General features: G+C 44.1%; 1 protein-coding gene across 1 annotated transcript in view; it reads left to right on the top strand.

Annotated features, from left to right (window-relative positions):
* Nucleotides 1–106: 106 nt before the first annotated feature.
* Nucleotides 107–16,242, top strand: part of LIN37 (lin-37 DREAM MuvB core complex component) — a 27,578-nt gene continuing 11,442 nt past the window's right edge. Inside the window, exon 1 of the mRNA XM_023742286.1 lies at nucleotides 107–321. Coding sequence (XP_023598054.1) covers nucleotides 288–321 — 34 coding nt within the window. The 5' untranslated portion in view covers nucleotides 107–287. The remainder of the gene's footprint in view (nucleotides 322–16,242) is intronic.

Genomic DNA, 16,242 nt, shown 5'->3' with positions numbered 1-16,242 from the left:
ACTTAGAGCGAGGAGCCTATGACGGCAACTGTCAATTGGTCAGGATACAAGATCCACGGGTGCGCTGACTAATGGAAACAAGAAACAGCCGAAGGGGCCCGCCCACAGAGGGGAAGCCTGGAGGTGGCCGCGGGCGCGGCGGGCGCTGCGGACGCCGCTGAGGGTGGAGGACTGGCCGCACGCGAAGCGTACCTCTGCCCTCTCCCTGCCGGCCCCTGGCTTTGACGTGTGACCCCACGCGCTTTAGGACTCATCTGATCCAGTGAGCCAGACCCCGAGCCCAAACCATGTTCCCGGTGAAGGTGAAGGTGGAGAAATCAGGTGAGGACCCTGAGGTCGCGGGCCTGGAGGCGAGTACTCGACTGATGAGGGTCTAGGTGTTCCGACAGACATGATTATCGCGATCGGACCAAATACACGACTTGTCCCTACGGTCCCTTTGACTCGCGGTATCCGGCGTCGAGCGATTCCTGCCATCTTCATACCCTCCGGGTTCTATTGCCCCAGTAGCTTTGAAATTGAATGATGGTGGCTCAGAGGACCCTTTCCTTAGCTCTGCCTCGGTTTCCCTTGGTCAACAGTAGTCAAGAGTCAAGCATGGTGCTGTGCGCCTAAGGTACAGTGACGCTTTTAATCCTCACAATCATCCTATCCCAATAATTCTAGGGAGTAGGAAATAGGGCAGAAGGGAAAACTGAACCTCAGAGAGGGAAAGTCATTTTGGGTTGGGGCAGAGCTGATGGGAACCCAGGAATGACTAGGTGAGGGCGGTGGGAAAGGCACGGAATCCAGACCAAAAAATGTAGTACAGTGATGTTGGATGTTAGAAGGGATAAAACCCAAAAAACCAAACCCGTTGCCGTCGAGTCAGTTCCGCCTCATAGCAACCCTATAGGACAGAGTAGAACTGCCCCACAGGGTTTCCAGGGAGCGCCTGGTGGATTCCAACTGCTGACCTTTTGGTGAGCAGCCGAGCGCTTAGCCACTGCGGCACCAGGGCTCCTTAGAAGGGATGAGTGTTATTTAATTTAAAAAAGAAAGAAAAGGTGAGGGGATCAGGAATGGGGCACAGTGAGGGAGAAGAGCCGTGAGGATATGTGGGGGAACAGCAAATCAGAGAAAGGAAACAGCTTTGAAAAAGCCCTGCGGGGTAAGCCTGGGCTGGTCTGTTCAAGGAACAGCAGGGAATTCAGTATGGCTGGAGCAGAGGGAGCTGGGGGTGAGTGTGAGGAGATGGAGGCAGAGGGTGATGGGGAAGGGGAACAGATCTTGTGGGTCACAGTGAAGGCTTTGGGTTTTGCTCTGAGGGAAATGAGTACCCAAGAGAGGGTTTTAAACTGAGGAGTTGGTTACGAAAGATGTCCCTCAAATGCCAAAAAATTGTGAGTGGAAAAGTGAAGTGGACTTGACTATCAGTGAAGATAGGGAGAGCAGTAGACAGGATTGTGCGAGCTTGTGAACCCTAGGCTGGGAGCACTCAGAGCCATGGAGGATTCTAAGCAGGGGAGGATCAGAGTCAGGTTTGGTTTAGGAGGATTGCGCTGTGGCCATCTAGTGGAGAGTGGATCAGAAGGGGAGACTGAGGCTGGGAGCCCAGGGAGAGGATGGGACAGGACCAGGGTGAGTTGGCTAGGGAAGGGGTGGGTGGGGGAGATACTTAGAAGGCCAGTTGGACAGGTCACGGGGTTGGTGGGCTGGGATGGGAGAGGGAGGGAGGCATCCAGGGTGAGGCGCAGCAGGGCACTAGGGGACAGTGGGGCCACCCCTGAGATGGGAACCCAGACAGAGGGATAAGTTGAGATAGCAGTGGGGCTAGTGTGGGACCCAGCAGGTGGGAGAAGCCTGGGAGATGTCCAGGGAGGTGTCCAGGAATCCATGGAATCCCCAAGGTCTGGGGTTCAGGAGAGAGGCTGGTGCTGGGGAAAGAGACGTGGGCATGATCCATCCCCTTGGCTCCTGCCTGAGGCTCTTTGCCCATCTATCCCCGGCCTCTCACCCCCACCCCACCTCTCCTGAGCAAATTTGGGATTCCTCTCTCCTGGTCTACTCAGGAGTCCCAGGGCTAGCGGGGCATGTCCCCAGTTGTCGCTTTAGGCTCTGAGCACTGGTCTAGAGCTCCTACCACTTGGAAGCAGAGAGTGAACACCCCACAAGGATGAGAGGAGAATATTCATAACATCATCACCTCCTTAAATTCTGTAAAGAAGGGAGGCAATCACACAGGCCAGCAGGGCCAGGCAGTGACTACAGCTGAGTGAAGTGAGCCAGGTGAGGTCTGCGGCATGCAGGAAGGTGGACCAGATCTCCTTATCTCCTCAAAAAAGCCAAAAATGGGTATTTTAGGTGAAATCTCCCAATTTCTAAACGCTGACAGCTCATTTAGATTTCATTCAGATTTAAAATAACACTACTATCTCAGCCAAACAAAGCACATCTAGGGACCGGAGTCTAACCCCAGGCCCTCAGTTTGAGCCACTGCCGTATAATTTCTGGAGTCATATGGCCAGGGTTCAACTCCTCAGCTCACCATTTTCTAGCTCACGCTGGGAAATGGGACAGGACCAGAGTGAGTGACTTTGGGCAAGTGCTCTAACATCTCTGTGCCTCAGTTTTCTTATCTGTGAGAATAGGGATTGTAAGAATGGCGTGGCGGTGGCGTCTGACCTCCTCTCCTAACTTCACAAGGGGAGTGGAGAATCATCAGCATCAGCCCAAGGCTGATTGCTATGAGGCAGAGGTCAGACATACCTCCTCTCTCCAACCTTTTTACGAATTCTCACACCAGCCATCCCTCCCACGGCTCTCTCTGCTTCTCTGCTGGGTATGATAAGTCCTTGCAGTGGCCACCCAGGACTCACAGACCATACTCACAGTTACGGGGTTTATTAGAGAAGTAACAGGTTACAATTCAGGATCAGAAATGACTCAGGCTACAGTTCTTCAATCAGGACAGCTGCTTCTCAGCTGTGCCGGCAGGCAGGCCTCTGGGGCCAGCATGGCCCCTGCCCTGCTTGGGCAAGTGTTACAAAGCTCTTTGAGCTCTGCCAGTAAGTACCCAAGGTACCCCACTCTGTCAGTAAGCCTTGCCCGAAGACGCCCAGCTCTCTTGCTCAGTGAGTCAGCAAGCCTAGCTCCGCTAACAAGTACCCAGAGGCATCCCACTCCACCAGTAAGCCTTCCCAGAAGGGGCTCAGCTCCCTCTCTCAGTGGGTCTGCGAGCCTAGCTCCGTCAAGTGGCCAGAGACACCCCACTCTGCCAGCAAGCTTCCTGCCTGAAGGTGCTCAGCTTTCTTGCTTCGTGGGCTGGGAAACCCACACTGCCGTCCCCTGCTGGTCTCCTGGTTCTGCTCCCTCTGCTGCTGCTTCTCACCATCTGTTGCTGTCTCTGGTGTTACAGCTCTCTCTCTCTGTCTAGCAGGATGTCAGTGCAGGGGGCCCCGGGTCCAAAGGATGTGTTCCACTCCCAGCTCTTTTTTCTTGGTGGTAGGAGGTCCCCTTCTGCTCTGGGATTGGCTCTCTTTTAAGTTTAGTGAGATGGCAAAATTGACCAATCCGCCTTGTTAGGGTTCCGTACACTTTCTTTGCATAGTCCCACCCCCACAAGGATGCCATGCACCTTATTTGCATTAGCAAGCTGTCCAGTCCCCTTGGTGGGACATGAGCACCTCATTTACATAGTCCCACCCATGGTGAGAAAGGCCATATAAAAGTGATGCATTGCACTTCAGGGATAAAAATCATACCTACCTCTGTTGTGTGGGGTTTTATCTTAGAAAATTAATAGAGACACTCAGGCTTGTCATGCATCAGCTTCTTCAGTTTATTGCAAGGTAGTCATGGCAAGGCACACAAGTAAGAGCTCACAACATTCATTCAGAGTTGGAGAATCAGAATTAACAGTTACAATTAGTGTTAGTTCAGGAGTCCACATCTTTAGACTTCAGGCTTTTACCCTTAAGGTGTCAGGAGGAAGGCTTTACCACGGCTCAGACTTGGTGTAGGTCCCTCGTAGCTGGGGACTGAAGTTAGCTGGAGTAGACAGAGTCTCAGCAGGTTCTCAGTCTTCAGAGAGAGTAAGAGACTAGAGAAAGAGCTCTTTGCCTTGGCCTTCTCTCAGTGAGTGAGCAGGAAATCAGGGCTTATATGGACATTCTCACCTTGGCCACACACAATAAAGACCAGTGTGACATCAAAGACTAGTGTATGGTGTCTTTTCTCTAGGATTAGAGATTAGCTGAATGTCATGTATTTTTTTCTTCAAGGTTAGAGATTAGGGAGGTTGTTTAGACTTATGTCTCAAGGATAGTTTACAGAGATTAACTATGTTGTGTCATCTTTTTTCACAGCATGCTGGGTCAAAGTCACCTTAAAGGTTGTTTACCACATTCTGCACATACTTTACATGCTTCTGTGTCTAACTTCAGAAGTTTTAGAAATAGTTTTCTAATGACATACAGGTTTCTAATGATTTATAGTTAATGTTAGAGAGCCTAACAAAGGTAAACATTTCTGTTTTTAAGTTCATATTATGAGCGATTATACATACGTATTTTGAAAGCATAATACCAGTAGTGACTTACACCTCATGGGATTTGAGATCATTATAGACATCATGCAGCCCTGGTGGCACATTGGTTAAGAACTCGGCTGCTGACCAAAGAGGTCGGCAGTTCGAATGCACCAGCCACTCCTTGGAAACCCTATGGGGCAGTTCTGCTCTGTCATATAGGGTTGCTATGAGTCAGAATCTACTCGAAGGCAACAGTTTTATAGACATTATACATAAGAGACTCCGAAACTTGCTCTTGAACACAGAGTAGCTAAAATGAGTGGAGGAAATGATGAAGTAAAGAGGTGAACAGAAGATGTTAAAAGGCAGCTTGAGAAGACAGAGTCAGGTATTAGAATGAAATATGCAGAGACCAGGAGGTGGAAAACCAAAAGCGAAGAACGTGCTTGGCATTTCTCAAGTTGAAAGAACTGAAGAAAAAATTCAAGCCTCGAGTTGCAATATTGAAGGATTCTATGGACAAAATATTGACTGACACAGGAAGCATCAAAAGAAAATGGAAGGAATACACAGTCACTATACTAAAAAAATTGTTTGACATTCAGCCATTTCAGGAGGTAGCATATGATCAAGAACCAAAGGTATTGAAGGAAGAAGTGCAAGCTGCACTGAAGGCATTGGCAAGAAGCAAGGTTCCAGGAATTGATGGAGTACCAGTTGAGATGTTTCAACAAATGGATGCAAAGCTGGAAGCACTCATTCGTCAATGCCAAGAAATTTGGAAGACAGCTACTTGGCCAACCGACTGGAAGAGATGCATATTTGTGTCCATCAGAGAAAGGTGATCCAACAGAGTGCGTAAATTATTGAACAATATCATTAACATCACAGTCAAGTAAAATTTTGTTGAAGATAATTCAAAAACAGTTGTAGCAGTACATCAACAGGGAACTGCCAGAAATTCAAGCCAGATTCAGAAGAGGATGTGGAACGAGGGATATCATTGCTGATGTCAGATGGATCTTGGCCAAAAGCACAGAATACCAGAAAGATGTTTACCTGTATTTTATCAACTATGCAAAGGCATTCGACTATGTGGATCATAACAAATTATGGATAACATTGCAAAGAATGGGAATTCCAGAACACCTAATTGCCCTCATGAGGAACCTGTACATAGATCAAGAGGCAGTCATTTGAACAGAACCAGGGGATACTGTGCAGTTTAAAATCAGGAAATGTGTGCATCAGGGTTGTATCCTTTCACCATACTTATTCAATCTGTATGCTGAGCAGATAATCCTAGAAGCTGGACTATATGAAGAAGAACATGGCATCAGGATTGGAGAAAGACTCGTTAACAACCTGTGATATACAGATGACACGGCCTTGCTTTCTGAAAGGGAAGAAAACTTGAAGCACTTTCTAATGATGATCGAAGACTACAGCCGTCAGTATGGATTACACCTCAACATAAAGAAAACAAAAATCCTCACAACTGGACCAATAAGCAACATCATGATAAATGGAGACAATATTGAAGTTGTCGAGCATTTCATTTTACTTGAATCCACCATCAATGCCCATGGAAACAGCAGTCAAGAAATCAAATGGTGTATGGCATTGGGCAAATCTGCTGCAAAAGACTTCTTTAATGTGTTAAAAAGCAAAGATGTCACTTTGAGGACTAATGTGCCCCTGACCCAAGCCATGATATTTTCAGTTGCCTCATATGCATGTGAATGCTGGACAGTGAGTAAGACGGAAGAAGTATTAATGCCTTTGAATTATAGTGTTGGGGAAGAATGTTGAATATACCATGGACTGTCAGGAGAATGAAAAAATCTGTTTTGGAAGAAGTACAACCAGAATGCTCCTTAGAGGCAAGGATGGTAAGATTTCATCTTGCATACTTTGGACATGCTATCAGGAGGGACCGGTCCCTGTAGAAAGACATCATGTTTGGTAAAGAAGAGGGTTAGCGAAAAAGAGGAAGACCGTCAACGAGATGGACTGACGTAGTGGCTGCGACAGTGGGCTCAAATGCAGCAATGATTGTGAGGATGGCACAGGACCGGGCAGTGTTCCGTTCCGTTGTACGTAGGGTGGCTCTGAGTCGGAACTGACTCGGTGGCACCTAACAGCGACAATAGAAACATACAGAACAATCCATCTCTTGATCCAAATCACATTTTAGATTTCAAATCTTAGCACACATCTTTTTTAAAGCAAGTTTTAACAGAAACGTTCCCAATACAATTAGTATGGTAAAAACAAAAGCTTCTTTTACGTGGCTTAAAATCCAGTTCCCAAAACTCCACAAGCTTAGCTTATTCAACCATCCAAACAAACTTCCCTCGTAATTCTTTATCCAGATAAACATCATTTTATTAAGCTTATGGGGGTATAAGCATTGGTAGCTCCTTCTAAGGCATGTGCGGATGCCATGAGTGCTGTATTTATAGCGATCGTTACTTTTGGAAATTTGTCCTTTGTTCTGTGTTTCCCTTTTGGATCATGGATTGTATATGCTTTGTTTCCTGCTTCAAATGGTTGCTCACCTGGTTGTATTTATCCAGGGTTGATTTTACATCAATCAGAGAAATACTTGGTTTTGTTATGTGATAACATAACCAGTAGTAATGGTCAGAGTATTAATTAATGCAGCCTTGAAGGGGAAATTCTGCATTATTGCCTTCTGTTCTATAAATTTGAACATGGATTGTGTATGTAAGAGCCCTGGTGGCTCAGTGGTTAAAGTGCTCAGCTGCCAACCAGAAGGTCGGTGGTTCAAAACCACCAGCTGCTCCGTGGGAGAAAGCTGTGTCAGTCTGCTTCCGTACAGATCTACAGCCTTGGAAACCCTATGGGGCAGTTCCCCTCTGTCCTGTTGGATCACTGTGAGTCAAAATTGACTCGGCAGCAGTGTTTGTTTGTTTTTTTTGGTTCAGTAAGTTAGATTTATCAAAATTTTGGAGCATACTATAAAGGTCCAGTTTCCCAAATTATAGACAACTGGTTGTTTCGGCATTATGGCCATAGTTATAGGAACTCGGACATCTGGAACATTGATGTAGTCGGGTTATCCAGGTATCATGGGTCCGTTCTAATAATTGACAGGTGGGACATATGTGCCTTCTTTGTACAGAGGTACTTATTCAGCTCTCAGCAGCCATTCTTCCTTTTGAAATTGGGGTTTTACCTCGATGGGATGGCCCAATTTCACAACACTGTCTTTCAGAGCTAAGGTTTTAATTCATCATGCCCCTGTGAGTGTTACATCAGTTCAGACTTAGTGGGACTGCCTGTTACAGTAGGGCTCCGACATCTACTTGTTGTCACTGGTAGATACGTAAGGCAGGTTGCCTAAAGTGTTAACACATTGCAGTTAATTTCAGTTGTAGCCTGCCCCATTGTGTCTTAACCTGCAGATTGTCTAACCATCGTATTTACGTGTCTGTTCCCATTCAACAGCTTTGCTCCAGCTGTTGCTGGCGTGACTTGTGCTAGCGTTATGTTCACTGGTGTTATCAGGCGTTTCAGACGTAGCTGATGGGTGAGCCGAAGTGTAACAAAGCCGTCATCGCATGAGAATTAAAACTCCTTTATTGTTTTTGAATATGTTTTAGTCTGTTTGTCAAATCATTAATCTGAAATTGTGATTGTGAAGTTTTTATCTGGTGTCCTAGGAGACTGTCTAAAATTGTAAGGGCTTTCTAAGTTTTAAGGAGTGTCTTGCTGACGTAGCATTTAAAGTTAGATCATAAGGTTCACCAGAATGTTCAGAGCAAATAGGTGCTCTTCTATTTGCCAAAAAGGTAGAACTGATTAAAAGCTAAGGAATAAAATACAATTTTTAAAAAACCCGTTACTGTCGAGTCGATTCCAATTCATAGCGACACTGTAGGACAGAGTAGAACTGCCCCATAGGGTTTCCAAGGAGCGCCTGGCAGATTCTAACTGCCAACCTTTTGGTTAGCAGCAGGCTCTTTACCGCTACCCTATGGGGCGATTCTGTGCTGTCCTACAGGGTCGCTGTGAGTCGGAATCACTCGATGGCAGTGGGAAAATACAATGGTAAGGTTAATTATAACAGAACGGACTAGAATTAAACATGAGTTCCCATATGCCTAGGTAAGTAACAACAGGCAATAGTGGAGGGCTCAGTTGAGGTGGACGGTGTTGGTGTTCCGCGCCAGACAGTGCACACAGCAGAATTGTAATACTTGAAGGAAGCCAGAATATCCACGCCATTGGTTTGGGATCCACTGCAGTAAGTTAGCCTGCTAGGACGAAAATCCTGAGAGCCGTAAAGGTAAGCAATAGAGTTCTAAGAAGACAGCGTAGCTTCAGGCAACACATTTAAAAATGATTAAGTAAGAATTAGAGAAGTGTCTTTAATCTGCAGGATCTTAGATTTCCATGTAGTCACCTACTATGTCTTTCTAGTGGCTGCAGCAATAATTTCTTCTTCGCTAAATGAATTGTTATTAGATTTCATAAGGACTTTACCAGGAACATTCGTATGTTGTTTATTATTTATGGCATTAATTAACTTAGTAAAGGGAATAAGCATCACATCTGTGGGACTGGGGGTGTTAATACTTTCCTTGTGGTTAAGAGATTTAGTTGCTGTCTATAACTGTTTAGACCATCTTTGAAGTTCCTGATCATTGGTAAGGAGTCATAATTTTCTGTTTAAATAAACCATTATGTCTTTTAAAACTGCAAGATGCTGTAGGGTTATAAGGTAAATAAATGTTCGATGATGTTCCTTTATCTTCACCCCATTTTTGCACTTGGTGTCCAGAGAAATGTGTGCCTGGATCTGATTCTGTAATATGAGGTATGCTAAAGCAAGATATGGCGCCCTGGTGGTGAAGTAGTTAAGAGCCATGGCTGCTAACCAAAAGATCGCAGTTCGAATCCACCATCCGCTCCTTGGAAACCCTATGGGCAGTTCTCCTCTGTCCTGTAGGGTCAGTATGAGTTGGAATTGACTCGACAGCAGCGAATTTGGAAAGCAGGGTATTCGTATCTCTAATGCTTTTATGGTAGAGAGCTGGTTACAAGTTTTACAAGGATATGGTAATCCTAAACCACACCATGTGTCTACTCCATTGCGTGAATATTTCTTATTTTTAGAGGTAGGCAAAGGACCAGTGTAGTCTTATTTGACTAACTTGAAAAGGCCTTGTAAAATGGTGCTAGTAGGAGTAATAGTAAAACTTGTCTCCTTGGAGGGAGGGGTAATGCTAATCAAGATCAGCCCAAGGCTGAGCCCTGTGAGGTAGAGGTCAGACATACCTCCTCTCTCCAACCTTTTACCAATCCTGACGCTGGCCATCCCTCTCATGGCACTCACTACTTTTCTTCTGGATTTGGCGAGCTGTTGCAATGGCCACACAAAACTCACAAACCATATTTACAGTTGAGTGATTTATCAAGGAAGAAGGTACAACTTGGGATCAGGATCAACAGGCTACAGAATCAGGAAAGCATGCAGCCACAGTCTCCCTTCTTCAGTGCAGGACGGCTCTCTCAGCTCCTCTTGGCCGTGCGGCTCTCTCTCAGGACAGGCCCCTCTGAGAGACACGTTCCTCTTGGCTCTGCTGCTGGGCCCCCTTCCGGGCCTCTCACTGTCTTCAGGGTTACAGCCTTTGACTAGCGTCGCAGCTCTTTTAGGAGGTTCCTTGCCCCACCTCTCTGCTTGTTCTTTCTGCTTTTTTCCTTCTGCTTCTCTTATTGCTCTTGGGTCTGCCAAACCTCTTTGGGGCTGGCTGCTTGTATCTACAAGCTCCTCGTCAATTTCAAGGCCTGACCCTCCCACCAAGGCCACGGACTGACCTGACTGATCCACTCTCAGTGGCTAAGAGCGTGGCTGCTAACCAAAAGGTCGGCAGTTCGAATCCACCAGCCTCTCCTAGGAAATCCTAGGGGGCAGTTCTGCTCTGTCCTATAGGGTCGCTGTGAGTCGGAACCGACTCCACGGCGGTGGGGTGAAGGTCATGCCATCTAAAGTTCTCAAGATGTTAGCCTTACAGCGTGCTCCACAGGGGGTCACGGCGGCTCGACCGTCCGTAAACCACGTGCTGGCAAGTGCCGTGGGCCAGGGTGCTCCCCGTCGCCCAGCTGCTTGGACTTTGACTGGCCCACCCTTGAGAAGTTCCGGCAAGCCCACTGTTGGCAATGTTGAGATTTCCTCAGTGAACGCAGAGGGTTGACCGTCCATCTGGATGTCCTACTCAGAAATACACCATCTCTGATTGAGAACTCTCTGGTCAGATATTATAGCTTTTTGTTTGTCAGGCGTCTGTTGAACCCGCGCCAGGCTTGGCTGAGGCGTGGGGAGCTGAGTGCTCCTTTTTCTCAGTTCGTGGCCCTGTACGTTGTAGCACATCATGCAAAACCCCCAGAAGTGTTTCCATGGGAATGTCTGTGTTCCGCCCAAGAACATTTTTAGAACCAAAGCCAATCGGGTTAAATTTACAGTCCGTAGGATTTTTAATCCATAAGGCTCATGTGGCAAAACCTTATGAATACAAACATTCTAATCTGAGTTTTGATTCAGAACGCATAGTTGCACCTATGAGTCGGAGATGTTTGCCCTGCTTCTTTTAAAGGTGTTAGAAAGTGTTCCTGTGTAGGCCTCCAAGTGAATGTCGTACTGCTGCTAGTTGTTTCGTAAAATTAGTCTCAAGTGTGGTTTGTATTGTCTGTTGTCTCTAGTATCCAAATAAACCTGTAAATTTCTGTGCTGCTTCTTTGGTGGTGGGGGGTAATATCTGTAACAGTTCATTGATTATAGAATTAGGAATTGAAAGCCGAGAGAAAAGGTCCCAAGGCACCTTAGACTCAGTGTGACTCGCCTCGGTGGCTTCCCTTCCCTGCGTGAGCCTCAGCTGTGGCCACTCTTTGAGCAACTTCAATTTTCATGTCATTGTTATACACACAGTACCGATTACCAACTAAGGCACAGATACCGCTTTGAGAGACTCGTGTATAATCTAAAGATAACCTGTTTTGTGAAATTATTTCATGTGAATTTAGCAGTCCTCAGATGGTCATTATATCATTATCCTAACTATTGTACTGAGTCCTGTAATTCTAAACGAACTCTTCAAAAAACATTTGGAGCCTGTCTTAGTCATCTAGTGCTGCTATAACAGAAATAACACAAGTGGATGCCTTTAACAAACAGAAATTTATTCTCTCACAGTTTAGGAGGCTAGAAGTCCAAATTCAGGGTGCCAGCTCCAGGGGAAGCCTTTATCTCTCTATCAGCTCTAGGAGAAGGTCCTTGTCATCAGTCTTCCCCTGGTCTGGGATTTTTTCAACACGGGGACCCCGGGTCCAAAGGATGTGATCCGCTCCCGGCTCTTCTTTCTTGGTGGTAGGCGGTCCCTCTCCTTTCTGCTTGATTGTCTTATATCTCAAAAGAGATTGACTCAAGATGTAACCAAATCCTGTAGATTGTGTCCTGCCTTGTTAACATAACTGTCTCTAATCCTGCCTCATTAACATCATAGAGGTTAGGATTTACAACACATAGAAGAATTACATCAGATCACAAAATGGAGGACAGCCACACAATAATGGGAATCATGGCCCAGCCAAGTTGACACACATTTTGGGGGAACACAACTCAATCCATAACAGAGCCTAATGACAATTATTTAAGTGCACGACATACTAATACCAGATAAAAAGGAAGTGGGTCCCACAGTTGATTGTCTGCATAGGGTTTGTTTGGTTATACCCTTCAGTACTAAGGGCCAAAGTTATAGACAAGACGGTGTCCTTTTAAAGAAAAGAAGAGCTTAATGCTAGAGTCTGTAGAAGGAAAATTAGCTTGATACCACAATTCAGAATATATTCCGAGTGGATCTGTGTAATCACCTACATTTGCAGATACTTTATCAATTTAGTCTTACTAGCCAGCAATTACTTCTGTGGGAGGAGATGGATTATTAGATCATTGAGCACTAAAGGTAGATAAGTATTTCTGAGAGAAAATAAGCTTTGGCACAGTGCTTACATTATGAAAATAGTAACCATTTTTCCACATATTAATTAGACATTGACCACCCATTGCCTTCCAGTCAGTTCCGACTGATAGTGACCCTATAGGACAGAATAGAACTGCCCCATAAGGTTTTCAAGGCTGTAATCTTTAGGGAAGCAGACTGCCATATCATTCCCCCATGTAACAGCTGGTGGGTTCAAACCGCTGACCTTTCAGTTAGCAGCTGACATTGACCAGTCCCCACTTCATATCCGTTAGTCTGATTGTGAGTAAAACACCAGTGTTCCTGCAGCTATGTCATAATCCCAGCTGTTAGGACTCCTGAGCTTAACAGAACTCTCATTCCAAAAAGGGGAAGCATGGGGCCCCTTTGAATGACTCTATTGTTTCATAATGGCCATTCCTTTCAAAATCAAGGTAACACCTAACAAAGAAATTCAAGTTCTGGTACTAAGTGGAGTCTTAGCATATACCCAACAATCACTTTGATTTGTTTGCTTAGCCAAATGATAAATCGAAGAAACAAAAGTATTTACTGGTGAAGTAAAATTAAGTAAGTGATACAAGAAGAACAGCAAAAATAACATTTCTGAACACTATTATCTAGTTTTAGTTAGTCCCAATTTTAAATCACCCTGCAGAAGTGGCTTGAACTTGTGAAAGACATCGCCTTGCTTATGTCATTAGAGATTTATAATACTGAATCATATGATTTCCGACAGGGGAACTACAGGAGGACAGATTAATCAATGGTATAGGCCTTTCGGTGGTAATTTCTTAAGGAGTTAATTTATGTTTGCCAAACTGGATGGCCAAAAGGACAAGAAGTAACATCTTAAGCCATGGAAGTCCTGTCCCTTCCACAATCTTTGGTATTTTCAGTTTAAAAATTTACTCTTTCATTTGACCAGAAGATTGAGGTATAGGTTGCAGAATGCCTATAGGGTCACCATAACGACAACGTAATGCCCTCGACCTTTGACCAAGCCAAAAGAGAAAAACCAAACCTGTTGCCGTCAAGTCGATTCTGATTCATAGTTACCCTATAGAACAGGGTAGAACTGCCCTGTAGCGTGTAGCGTTTCCAAGGACTGGCTGGTGGATTTGAACTGCTGACCTTTTGGTTAGCAGCTGTCATGGATTGAATTGTGTCCCCCAAAAATGTCGGTCGGCTTGACTGGGTCATGATTCCCAGTATTGTATGATTGTGTAATCTGATGTGATTTCCTTACGTGTTGTAAACTTTATCACTATGATGAGGTTATACTGATGACATCTACAAGATCAGAAAGTGTCTCAATCCAATCTCTTTTGAGATATAAAAGAAAGAAGCAAGTAGAGACACATGGGAACCTCATACCACCAAGAAAGCAGTGCCGGGAGCAGGGCGCGTCCTTTGGGCCTGAGATTCCTGTGCAGAGAAGCTCCCAGACCAAGGGAAGACTGATGACATGGACCTTCCCCCAGAGCCGATGGAGAAAGCATTCCCCTGGAGCTGAAGCCCTGAATTTGAACTTGCAGCCTACTGGACTGTGAGAGAATAAACTTCTCTTTGTTAAAGCCATCCACTTGTGGTATTTCTGTTACAGCAGCACAAGATGACTAAGACAGCAGCCATAGTTCTTAACCACTACCTCAGAGGGTTTCCATACCTTTGACTAATTTTTTTAATTACTTGTTCAGTAAAGATGAGTACTTTAGTCATTCAATATATGAAGAGGAATTACCCAAATGGGAAGATATGTTTTAATCATCTTTTTTTTTTACTATGATAGCATTAGCCTTTTATCAAAGAGGCCAGATAATAATACATAGCAAAATCTCATAGCTGAAGAAAAGCCATCTAAAGGTGCTCAAACGGATCATTTGGTGATGGCCATTGACCAGCTTCAAGTAGTTAGTTGATGAGGAATTAAATGAACATCTTTTATTTTTGATTTTATGAGCAGCACATATAACTAAATTCTGATTTAAAGCTGCCTCTGTTTTATCATAGCAACAGTTTGGGAAGTATTTGATTCACTTATGATACATTTGTAACAGTTTTGCTATTTGAAATAAAAAACCTTTTCTATTTATCATAACATTCCAAAATTGTAGATATAGGCTATTTGTATAAATATTAGCACTTTTCCCAGAAGCTATTTGATAAACTATAGTCAAAACATGCCAAGTCAAGGCAGGAGTTTTTATAAAAAGTCTGGCAAGGTTTAAAACATTGTATCTTTTCAAACTAAGATAAGATGGAGAAAGCAGTATTAACTCATAAGAGGTGAAATGGCTAGGGAAAAAATGTTTCGTCTTTTGACTCAATAAAATTCTCAACTGCACGTGGGACTTGGAGGGTTACAAAGATTCTGTAACATTTTATAATATTAACTATCATCATTATACACTTGTTCATGACACATGGCTTTTACTCCTTATCCCAGTTTCTTTCAAAAACGATGATCTGATTGCTATTTTAACAAAGTATATCGCCAATGTAACATTTTACAGTAAAAGATTCACTAATCTCTTTCTATCTTATAAATAAGTTCATCAAAATTGATCTAATATTATCAGATTTCCAATATATTATATTTTTTCCAAATTCATTATCTGCAGGTAAACCAAGGCAATTAAAGTTTCTTTCTTTTCTAGAAGATTTATTATAATCTGGAAGCCCCAAGTAGTGTACCTGTAGAAAAGAGGTTTACAATCCAAAGCAGTATATTACGGGGTCCTAGTGACGCAGTGGTTAAGAGCTCGGCTGCCAACCAAAAGATCGGCAGTTCGAATCCACCAGCCACTCCTTGGAAACCCTTTGGGACAGTTCTGCTCTGTCCTGTAGGGTCGCTGGGAGTCGGAATCAACTCGAAGGCAACAGGTTTGGTTTTGGTTTTTGTTTCTTTAAAAGCCCATCAAGGTTAATCGTAGTAATAAATAAATGAGCTACTTAATCCTGTCCTGCTCACAAGAAATTGAGCAAAATATTGAATTAAAACAAACTTGACAAGAAATTACAAAGTCAGTTCCTCTGCTTTTTAACGGTTAAACTTTGAAAATCTTCATGCAAATTAAGTGTGTCCTAAAGAAAAAAGTGCTTTAAGAAATCCTGCAATATTATGAAGCATTATGTTTAAATTTATTATTTCTTTTTAGTGCTTTAAAACAAATAACACATCCTGATTTTATAATTATTGTGTAAAAAGAGGTTCTTTAACTTGATTTCGTGAAGACTTTTATTGTATAAAGGAGCCCTGGTGGCTCAGTGGTTAAAGCAGTCAGCTGCTAACCAAAGGTCTGCAGTTTGAAACCACCTCCAGCTCCGAGGGAGCAAGATGTGGCAGTCTGCTTCCGTAGAGATTTACAGCCTCGGAAACCCTACGGGGTCGCTATGAGTCAGAATCGACTCGACGGCAGTGGGTTTGGTTTTATTATATAGGTATTTTTTGGTTGGTAGAAACATGCACTTTTGTCAGAGTAAATATTTTCATAAAAACTGTGTGGTCAGTTAAATGCATACTTTCTTTTAAGTTAAGAATTTAGAATTCAGGGAGTTCCGGCAAAATGGCGCCCTAGGCAGAAGCACCACACCGCCCCTCCATAGCAAAGATCCGAAAAACTAAGCTGAACAGAGAATACAACAATCCTGAAACCCTAAAACATCAAATGAAGAGATAAAGAACTCAGCCAAGCACCAAATGGAGTGAGAAAACTGACA

The sequence above is a fragment of the Trichechus manatus genome, unplaced genomic scaffold, assembly GCF_000243295.1.
Source record: "Trichechus manatus latirostris isolate Lorelei unplaced genomic scaffold, TriManLat1.0 scaffold00207, whole genome shotgun sequence".
NCBI classification, from domain to species: Eukaryota; Metazoa; Chordata; class Mammalia; order Sirenia; family Trichechidae; genus Trichechus; species Trichechus manatus.
This window is presented reverse-complemented; position numbering and strand designations above follow the sequence as displayed.